Below are 10,271 nucleotides of genomic sequence, written 5' to 3'. Positions count from 1 at the left end.
TTTATTTTGAAAAACAAAACAAATGTATCATCTAGATATTAATGTTGAAAACTATCAAGAACACCATAAATAACAACAGCACAAACATATGAATTATGAGCTAAAACAAAAAAAGATTGTCCAGACAATTTTTCTTGTCAAATATAAGAGTTTTTTGAAAGAAAAAATGTTAGTAGTTTTTTTTCAAAAAAGAAATGTAAAACCACCAAATTATCGGTAAACTTGCTAAAAAGGCAAATAAAAAAAATTTAGAAAAGATTAAATTTAAAACTCAATCAAAAAAAAAAAAAAAACTTATTTCTTTTATGTAATTAAAAAAAACAAGCCCTAAACTATAAATCATAAGTAATAATTATTAATTCCTAAGCCCAAATCTCTAACCCTAAGTTATAATCCAATAGTCTTTCTCTTTGTTTTAAAAAAAATAAATAAATAAAATAAGTGTCTTATTTATATTTTAATATTTAAAACTATCAAGAACATCATATATAATAATAAACGGACAAATATTAGTAATGAGAAAAAAAAATGTAAAACCATCAAATTACCGTATAAACTTGTTAAAAGAGACAAATAAAAAAATAAAATAATTTAAAATTTAAAAAAAAAAAAAAATTAACCCAAAAGCTTAAAAACAATTTTCAAAGAAAAAGAAAAAATAATTCAAGGCTAAAACTAAAACCCTGCGAATCAAAATTTAGAAACAAAGTCTCTTGGGCCTTGGGGATAGGACTTGGGACTTTGGAGTGCCTTCCTCTGTTGGCGCAGTCTCATTTTCCGTAGCACCGGAGTAAAGCTTGTAGAGACTGCCATGAAAACAAACATGGCGGCAGCAATGGTGAACGTACCGACATTCAGACCCTCGTCACTGCCACGTCCATCCTGTTACTCGATACATTACCATTTCCGTCACACAACTGTCTCTATTACACAAATATCAACAACGAATTCAAACCCCAGGAGTAATAAATCAATTAGGTTTCCAGCTATCTCTTGTTGCTTCAACTCAACTACCGAGGATTCGACGGTATCATCGTCATTATCATCGCCGGATAACGCGTCAGCGCCGCTTAATGAGCGGAAGCCTGTGAGAAAGTACCAGCGGATGTTTAGGAGGAAGCAGCCTGGAGAAGAGGGAGGTATCACCGAAGAAATGAGATTCGTTGCTATGAGACTCCGTAAAAAGAAACCTGATCATGAGCGTCGCAAGTTGGATGACAACGATGACAACAGTGAGACGGAAGATGACGATTCTGGTAACAGTGATAGAGAAATTGACGGATCTGATGAAGATGATGGTGGAACCGATAATGAGGACTCTGGGACGTGGGAACCTGATCTGCGCGGATTAATGAGTTTTCTGGTTGAAAATCGGCATGTATTTAGCACGATTGAGCGGTTGGTCGAAGAGTCGCAAGATGTATCTTGTGAGTTTCTTTGCTTCACAAATTAAACTCCATACATTCTTCGTTGCTTATTACATTAGATTATCCATCTACATTTCTTACTTTTGTTAAGGCGAAATGACCCCCAATTTTCCCTGTAATTGCATCCAATATAGAATCCATTGATGCTCCATGTACAGCTTAGAACTTTTCTGTTTTACCCTTTGTTACAGTTGCCTACTTCAGAAAGACTGGATTGGAAAGAAGTGAAAGTTTTACAAAGGATATAGAGTGGCTTAGCCAGCAGAATATACAAATCCCGGATCCTCAAAGCCCTAGTGCAAAGTATGTAAAGTATTTAGAAGAACTTGCAGTGAAGAATCCTCCTTTCTTTTTCTGTCATCTCTACAATATTTACTTCAGCCACATAGCAGGTGGACAAGTGATTTTAAAAAAGGTGTGTTCTTCACTTTTTCTAGCATCCAACTCATGTCTAAGAATATGTTCATGTGGTAGTTTATTAATAGGGTAAACAAATCCATTCTTTTATACAGACATCTGAAAAGATACTAGAAGGAAGAGAACTGGAGTGTTGCCAGTGGCCAGGGGACCCTGAAGAGTTATTAAAGGATACGAGAGAGAAGCTGAATGCTCTAGGACAGGTCTCCACCTAACTTTCTTTAACAAATGCTACTACTATTATTGTGTTTGACATGTATTATACTGACTTAATACTGATGTCAATAGAACAAAAAATCTTTGATTGCAGCATTGGCCACGAGACGTGAAAGCTAAATGCTTAAAAGAAGCAAGCAAGTCATTCATGCATATGGGGGCGATAGTTCGGCTCATGATCTCTCCAAAAGTAAAACCCTAATTAGTTGGTGTCTATAAGAATGATGTTTTGTATGAGGATTTTGAATTCCAAAGATACTATAGAATGCTAAATCAACTGGAATTTGCATACAAAATATCTACACTACACTATAACATGGAGGCAACATTGCATCATACATTTAGAGTTCTACAACTAATAACTGTATTCCATATCTAAATGAAACACGATTTCTTAAACAAATCCATTGAATTTAAAGCTACATTCAATGAGACATGGACCCATTTACTGCTGCCACTTGCAATTTATATGTTGGTTGAATTTCAAATTGATCAACAATTCTAACAGTATTTATGGGGTCTTGATGAAAAGCATTCGCCCTCCATTTGCTCGGATACTTCCGATTGTGACTAGCCATTTGTGGTTGTCTCACCTCATTATCCCACTCAGGATCTAGCTTCCATTCCTTCGGAACCTGCATATTCCATTGACATCAGTATCAGTTCCAGTACAAAACATGGTACAATTTGTACTATCATACCTTATCAACTGCAAGAGTGAAGACTTCAAGATCGCCATCCTCCTTGATGTGGAAGCGTGTGAAGGATTTGTAATTAGCAATCCGCAAGGAAGAAAAAGCTTCATCAAAGTGTAATTGGAGCCAATTGATACAAATATACAAATAGCTTCCAAATACTAGAGAAACCACAGGTGTTGAGAAAACCCAAAAATAAAGAAACACAGACGCATAGTATATGGTTGCACCACCTCGCGAGAGTGAATTTAACCCGTTCTTGCATATATTCGTCCGTGTCACCGCCATCACCTAATCATTTCAAAAAAATCAAATCAAACGCAATTTTCAATTTAACTTTTTTTTAAAAAAAAAATGTATAAAAAATAACCTCGGGAACATCAAAAGCTGACATGAGATACTTAATGCAAGCCGGATAAAGCCCGAAAGTCCATTGCTCGATACGTGTCCGAAGCCCTGTGGGGTCCGGAAAATGCTCACTTTCCACCGATTTGTACCATTCGTATAACGTATGATACCCTGAAATCAAATAAATACCAAAATTGCAAAAACCAGCTTTACTCAGGGACCAAAGATGTAATTTACTCTAATAACTATATGTTATGAGCATAGATCTTGCCTGAAGTTGCCAAAAGTTTGTGTTGTACGCATATTTCAACGCCTAATTCCATTAGTAACATAAGAATCAAAGCAGCTGAAAGATGAGCAGAAACGTGAAGAACTCCAATTGCTACTCTTCTTTTTCGCGACACTTTTGAAGGAACAAATGATATTGCAGCCACTAATAGCAACAAAGCACCCGTAGAAGATACATACGATTGCCCAAGCATGTACATAAAAGCATCCCACACTGTGCTAAAAAAGTTCTTCACATGCCCCGAAAAAGTATCATCTTTATGTAAAATATGGCCAAGATTACACTGAAAAGAAAAAAGTGACAATATCATGCGTTTTGGATTTACTAGAAATGTTAACATAGTATAATATAAATATAAATACGTACTTGTGGGAACATCGAAAAGGTCAATATGAAATAAATAAATCCCCCAATGAAATCAAACTGCCAATTCTTCTTGCGAAACTTCAAGATATTACCAAGAGCAATCTGCATATTTGAAGACTTAATCTGGTAAGCTCTTTTTGTTTTTTTTTTCACATTAATACTTTTTACAAGGGGTTGCTTACTTACCCTACTTGAATCTTCAACAGATGGATATGCGGCTTTCATTTCATAAGTTGCACCATAAGCTTTATCAAAATTACTAAAAACATGTGTGGGATGCAAAAAGGCCCCACCACAACCATTAACAAGTAGATGTTGCACAGAGTCATGTGTTTCAGATGGGACCCGCGAATGACGCATGTAATGATGTAAATCACCCGCCATTCTAAGTCTACACCTTCCTTTTAAATGATCTTTCACAAGATGTGACACGTTTTTTCCAGTCACATCATCCCAATACCAATCCAAGATCCAATTCGGTTCGTGTGTCATAATAATCACCGAATCCGTTTCTCTAACCTACAAAATATATATATATATATATATATATATATATATATATATATATATATATATATATATATATATATATATAAATTAGAAAATAAAAATCATGTAACAAAATAACAAACAAGTTACCTTTTCTTTTATTAACTCGGCGAAGAATTTGAATTGATAAACATCGACATCACAATGAAGAGCTAAATCAAGACCAAAAACCCACCACCCTTTTGGTAATTGTAATGCAAAGTAACTTTTCTTTTGTGGCATTAACCATCCACCTAACCAGCTTTTGTGACAAATGTACCTCATGAAAGTTTGAAGCCCGTCAAACCAATCTGTAAAACCACAAAATCAATTATTATATACTGTTTGTTGGAATGTAAGGGCAAAACGGTCATTTACCATGGTTCCCAGGGATAACAAAGCATTGGGGCCCATCATAACGTTTGAGTTCAGACACACCAAATGGTAATTCCGGTTTATCAACCGCTATATGCTCATCTTTATACCACGAAGGTGGTTGAAGAGCATACTCAAAAGGACGAAAAAACCGTTTTTCGTAAGTGAACGCTGAGGGATTAGGGTACCTGAACAAGGGTAGAATCGTAAATTTTACGTAGATTTGAAGATAAAAAAAATGATGAGAGTGAGACTTACGCGAGATCGCCTCCAATAAGAAGGAGGTCCCCACGAGGTAATGATTGTAGGGATTCATCATTGAAGGCATAAAGTGAAGGTTGAGCAAGAAGTCTAGCAACAGAATAAGATGAGTTTCCACCATCACCAGTATCAGCCATGAAATCAAACCATAAATGATCTTTTTCACTAAGATGATCATATAGAAAATCCTCTTTTGCCCCTTCGTGGACCCTACTCATAGCTGCTTGCATCATTCTCATATCAAATCTTCCAACAAATACAGTCACGGATACAAGAAGGTCAAACACAGTCTTGAACAAATCAGCTGATGTTCTGCAACATACATAGATATATAATATCAATTACAAAATATATACATACATGTCATTTAAATAAACAACACAAGGGATGAATTTATTATTTATATACCCTGAATACCAAGGAACCATATCCAAAAAATTAGGCTTCATCTGCTCATCTTTCAGCTTCTCGGTTTGTTCTACAGACAATGGATGAGTAAGAGCCCATCTGGCAATCAAAAGCATTTAAATTAGTAATTTCAAGTTAAAAACCTTGAATTATAATTGGTTTTTGGTGTAAAATAAAGTTACCCAGTTGATCTTTCCACCACATAATTAGCCATGTAAAGTCCAATAAACGTTGCCCATAATGAATAAATAGGGGAAATTTCATCGGATGACTCACATGGGCCACTACAAGAAAACTGTAAAAAAAAATATGTAAAAAAGATAAATAATGATATGGTGAAGAAAATGATGATAAATATAACTATATAAGTATCGTACTTCTCCATATATGACCCACTTAGAGAGAAGTGGATAATCACGTGCGGACCCCACAGGAGCAAACCATGATTTGCATATTTCATCTTTGAATTCGTAAATTTTAAGGAATTTTGAGAGCCATATGCTTGTTTCTCCTTTCTTCCAAAGTGAAAAAAGTCCGGAATCTCTTCTTCCTAATCGTTTTTCATTCAATGCGTGATTGCCACAGTGGCTATAAAACACACAACATGCCACACTTAACACCTACACATAAAGTCATCATGTTATTAACCAATTCCATAAACGCAGGACTGGAATGGAATTCCAATTCCAATTCCGATATTGAACTTACCGCACAATTTTGAACAATGGTTAAGATCTCGGGTCTCCTCCCAGCCAAACGAGAAACAAGACCAAGATACCAAAGGCCCAAAAAAACTAAATGAAAAACAAGGAGTACAAAAATAGATGAAATGTATATAGTCAAAAACAAGGAAAGATTCATCCTCATATCCACTCCCATTGACTGAAAACTTGGAAGATGGTATACAGCTGCCACTAATATCCATCCTATATACCTACAAAAACACAAAAAAAAAAAAAAAAAAAAAATATGAACAACACTAACAAATCCGTCAAAAAAGAAGGGTAAAAAGGTAACTTACCATCGACTGAAATTCGAGTAGCTTGGTTTAATTGTTTTTCCTACAAATGGAGATGAAAAGAAATAGAAAAACCCGAGTAAACACGCGTACATTGACCACCATTTGATGTTGTTGTCTAGCTTTTGAATGAGTGTATGCATGTTGTCTGATGATATAAAAAACAGACAACCAATAACAACTGCAATGATGGCATGGCGTGAATGTTCATGAGGGTAAGGGTATGTATGGGTTAGAATCGTCCGCACTTTCTCCATGTTAATATCCAGCATACCACTGTGCTCTTTATCTAACCCCATATTTGATTTTTAATCTTCAAATCGAGGCTTTTGATTCACATATACTTGATGAGAATCTAATCTGCCATATCAAAAAATTATTAGACTCGATTTAAGAAACACTCATATATAGCTTACAGATTAAGTCTTGTTACTTAGGAACAAATGAACAGATTTGAAGAATCTAATTAGCAAGTTTCATATGTAAACTTACTTAGCTATGCCAAGTATTAAGCACTTGATAATCTGATTATTTAATTTTGATTCTTGAATTTCGAAATAGTAACTTATGGACATAACTCGATTGTCCTAACAAGAATCCAAAGGAAAAGTATCTCGAAACAGATAAAACCCATAAACAGAGAGACGACATAGAGAATCCACATCAACGTCATGTATAATTCAATTAGGAATCGAAACCAGAAACCTAAAACAGTTCAAAACTGCTGATCGGAGTACCAAAATCATGCATTTCACCATCAAGATGACTGTGATGACACTCGAAAGTACAAAATTAGGGTTTCCTGAACGAATATGCAAATCCCAGTTTCCAAAATTAAGAATTTGGAGCGAACAGAACGACAATTAACAGAATCGAAAGCTACCATAACATGTTTAGACACTAGATATCAATTTCAATGACGCAATTGGTCACAATAAAGACGTATTAGGAACAAAAGGAACAGAGATACAGTACCTTAATGAATAATGATGAGTCAATAACAAAAGAGGAAAGTGGTATCTGTCCCTTTGTTATATAGTATAGAAATTTGGGAGGATTTATTGACGAGTATCTAAGATTGTCTGGCGGCGAACAAATTTCGATACAATGGCATATTCCATTCTTTTTCACAATATATTAGCGCCCAACCACTGCGTTTTTTCCTTGTTCTGTAAGTTTGGGTTTAGAGAGAGAAAGTGGGTCGTCGAAGTTACGTAGAGAGAGAGAGAAGGAAGAAGGGTCGCATACTGAAACCAAGAAAAATGTGATTAATAAATTGCGAATTGCGTACTCATCATGATGATGACAATATGTGTAGGGGGATGATAAGACCAAAAAACATTTCTTGCTCTTTGCTTACGATGATGAACAATCACGTGAGGTAGCATTCATAGAAGCTGCGATAAATAAACAGCCTTTGGATCATTAATTTATGAGTATTTGTGAAGATCGAAGAGGCATCGTATTTCACTTCTTTGGGAGGGATTGGATAGGAAGGTTTGCAAAGTCGGTGAATAGGACACATTTTTTTTTATTAGATCAAAATAATCGTTTAATTAGATATAAAATAATATAATTCTTTTACAAATTTTAATAAAAAAAATATAGAACAACATATATATTAAAATGGAACAAATCTAGCAAGAATATAACAAAAATTGTTATAGAATGTTTAGAAACTAGTAAAAAAAGTTTGCATTTTACCACGAGTTTGTACCTGTTTGTTAAATTAATGACGTTTTACAGAGTTCAAACTTTAGGTGTTCAAAGTAACAAAGTTGAGGGATTAAACTCAAACTTTACAACAAAGTGTGGTTATATGATAACATGGATAACATTCAAAAATTGACATTAATCACATTAGTACATAATACATAGACAAAACACATCAATAATATAGATAGCATTCAAAAAAAAAGTCGGAACTGAGTTTATTTGTTTATCTGTCGTCTTCAATGATTTGGAGCATCTCCTGATATGTTTTGATTAGTTTTTGAGCGAGTAGTATGGAGAGACGCATGCATTTCAGAATGTTGAGGCCTGCATTTCTGGATTCTGATAGCGGTTGATAATCATCAATTAAACATTAAGTTTTAAAGGAGACCTATCACACCAAATCAAATGTTAGAAACACAAAATACGAACCTTTAGGGGTGGTACAAAGGATTTGCCACAACCTTTCTTTACAGTTTCAACATTATCAAAGAGCACAACATTTCATTCTAAATCGGTCCCCTAAAAAAATAGCATACTGTCATCAACATCGTGAATGGAAATATGGTAATTGTAAGCCAATAAAATACTAACAACAACTGAAAGTAGGATGTTATAATAAACAAATAAATGAAAGTACAGTGATATTACTTACAACAACAATGAAAGTAGACTTGTTCCTTCTTCTCTTGAGATGGGTTTTCAGATTCTTCATTCTCTTCAAGTATTGGCTCTGTTTTTTGAGATCTTGCACTAAATCCTTCTATAAGGTCTAAAATAAATTGAAGAAATCAAAGTAAGAACATAAAGAAGCTTGGAAAATCTTTATATGAATTGAGATGAAGTTACTTGAAACAAATGCCTTCTTATTCCTTTTTTTAACAGGCTTTGCTGCCACCTCCACCTCGGGACTTATTTTCCTTAAAGGTCTCTTACAACTTGTTTCACAGGATAAGGACCTCTGTCCCTTAATGTTCTTTGTATGCCTCGATAACAATAATAACTTTGTTTGTTGTCTTGTTTAATTCACATTGTTTCTTTAGCGGGAAAACATTCTCTACACGACCTTGAAATAAACAGAATATGTCATCCACAACCACAAACAATCTAGAAAAAATTCACACAAGAAAACATATAATCAGGAAGATTAGAATTTAAGAAACAACAATGTACTTTCATTAAGTTGTTGGTTATAGCAAATTACTTCTCTATATTTTTCAAAGTATAATGTTGTAATAAGAATAGTGAAAGTACAATGTTGTAATAGAAAGAAACGAAAGTAGGATTTTATAATAAACAAATAAATGAAAGTACACTGCTATTTAGTAATTGCATTGGACCTAAAAGATAACAAACTACACCAAGTATGGGAGAGTTGTAACACCCAAATCCCGAGGTACTTCACATTTTCAATTTTTGGCATTTTAGGGTTTGCCACGGCATAGTGGAGGCACCACGAAGTGGCAAATCAAGATAAGATTGTTGAATCATTTAAGTCGTCACGGCGTGGCAGTATATGGCCACGACGTGACAACTGGCAATTGAAAAACCCTATTTTTCGAGCTTTGCTTCCTATTTAAAGGAATGAGGAGGCTAGGGTTTGCTCACCCTCAGACTCCATCAGTGTACTTGAGACTTGAGAAACCCTAATCCCCTTCCTCCTTTATTTAAGCCCTTTTGGGTGTCCTTTGAAGCCATTGAAGGAAGAAAGAAGAAGAAGTGAGCTAAGTATCAACAACGAAGTCATCATCCTTTGTTGTAGCACTCTTCTGGACCTTTGTAAGTGTCCAAGACTCGATTTTTATCATGATACGTTCCTAGATCTTGAGTTTTGTCCATAAATCTTCATGTTCTTGTTGTTTGGAGTGGTGAGATCCCATAAAGTTTGCAACGTTATGAATCTCTAGGCCATTGAGGGTATTTGGTGCTTTGGATCTGGATTAGTAATGAGTTTTTGTAACATCCCAAAAATACAGTCTGAAAATTTCGTTTTAAATCAATACTAAAACCATAGTCATCATACATCATAGAAAAATCACAACAATGTATCTCAGAATAATATAACAACTGTCATGATATCAGAGTATAAACATCCCAGGCTGAACAAATGGTGTGTGCACTGCAATCTTCCCGAGCTCCTCTTTTGAAAACTGAGTACCTGAAACCAAAACTGAAAACTGTAAGCACGAAGCTTAGTGAGTCTCCCCAAA

At 34.8% G+C, this 10,271-nt stretch overlaps 2 protein-coding genes across 2 annotated transcripts; one reads left to right on the top strand and one right to left on the bottom strand.

The window, feature by feature from the left end:
- The first annotated feature begins 697 nt into the window (after positions 1–697).
- Positions 698–2,398, top strand: LOC145122728 (putative inactive heme oxygenase 2, chloroplastic). Its single transcript, XM_079058295.1, has 4 exons — positions 698–1,427; positions 1,619–1,842; positions 1,940–2,047; positions 2,155–2,398. The coding sequence occupies exons 1-4, from the start codon at positions 812–814 to the stop codon at positions 2,260–2,262; spliced, it is 1,056 nt and encodes a 351-aa protein (XP_078914421.1). The 5' UTR covers positions 698–811; the 3' UTR covers positions 2,263–2,398.
- LOC145122727 (uncharacterized) lies at positions 2,288–7,725 on the bottom strand. The gene is made up of 16 exons (XM_079058294.1): positions 7,709–7,725; positions 7,324–7,595; positions 6,352–6,708; positions 6,039–6,264; positions 5,708–5,950; positions 5,513–5,625; positions 5,331–5,429; positions 4,920–5,234; positions 4,665–4,849; positions 4,398–4,597; positions 3,945–4,277; positions 3,759–3,860; positions 3,375–3,675; positions 3,126–3,274; positions 2,762–3,046; positions 2,288–2,695 (listed from the first exon to the last, which is right to left on the bottom strand). The coding sequence occupies exons 3-16, from the start codon at positions 6,645–6,647 to the stop codon at positions 2,486–2,488; spliced, it is 3,057 nt and encodes a 1,018-aa protein (XP_078914420.1). The 5' UTR covers positions 6,648–6,708; positions 7,324–7,595; positions 7,709–7,725; the 3' UTR covers positions 2,288–2,485.
- Between the last annotated feature and the right edge of the window lie 2,546 nt (positions 7,726–10,271).

This window comes from Lactuca virosa, chromosome 6 (assembly GCF_052849685.1).
Source record: "Lactuca virosa cultivar CGN04683 chromosome 6, Lactuca_virosa_CGN04683_v6, whole genome shotgun sequence".
Lineage (NCBI taxonomy): Eukaryota > Viridiplantae > Streptophyta > Magnoliopsida > Asterales > Asteraceae > Lactuca > Lactuca virosa.
The sequence above is the reverse complement of the archived record's forward strand: the minus strand, read 5'-3'. Positions and strand labels throughout refer to the sequence as shown.

Excerpts from the sequence above, each read along its gene's own strand:
- LOC145122727 (XM_079058294.1), bottom strand. The coding sequence starts at position 6,647 with ATGGGGTTAGATAAAGAGCACAGTGGTATGCTGGATATTAACATGGAG. Across the intron at positions 5,626-5,707 it reads AGTGGGTCATATATGGAGAA|TTTTCTTGTAGTGGCCCATG; the intron begins GTACGATACTTA and ends TTTTTTTTACAG. Across the intron at positions 3,275-3,374 it reads CAAACTTTTGGCAACTTCAG|GGTATCATACGTTATACGAA; the intron begins GCAAGATCTATG and ends ATTTGATTTCAG.
- LOC145122728 (XM_079058295.1), top strand. The coding sequence starts at position 812 with ATGAAAACAAACATGGCGGCAGCAATGGTGAACGTACCGACATTCAGA. Across the intron at positions 1,428-1,618 it reads AGAGTCGCAAGATGTATCTT|TTGCCTACTTCAGAAAGACT; the intron begins GTGAGTTTCTTT and ends CCTTTGTTACAG. Across the intron at positions 1,843-1,939 it reads GACAAGTGATTTTAAAAAAG|ACATCTGAAAAGATACTAGA; the intron begins GTGTGTTCTTCA and ends TCTTTTATACAG.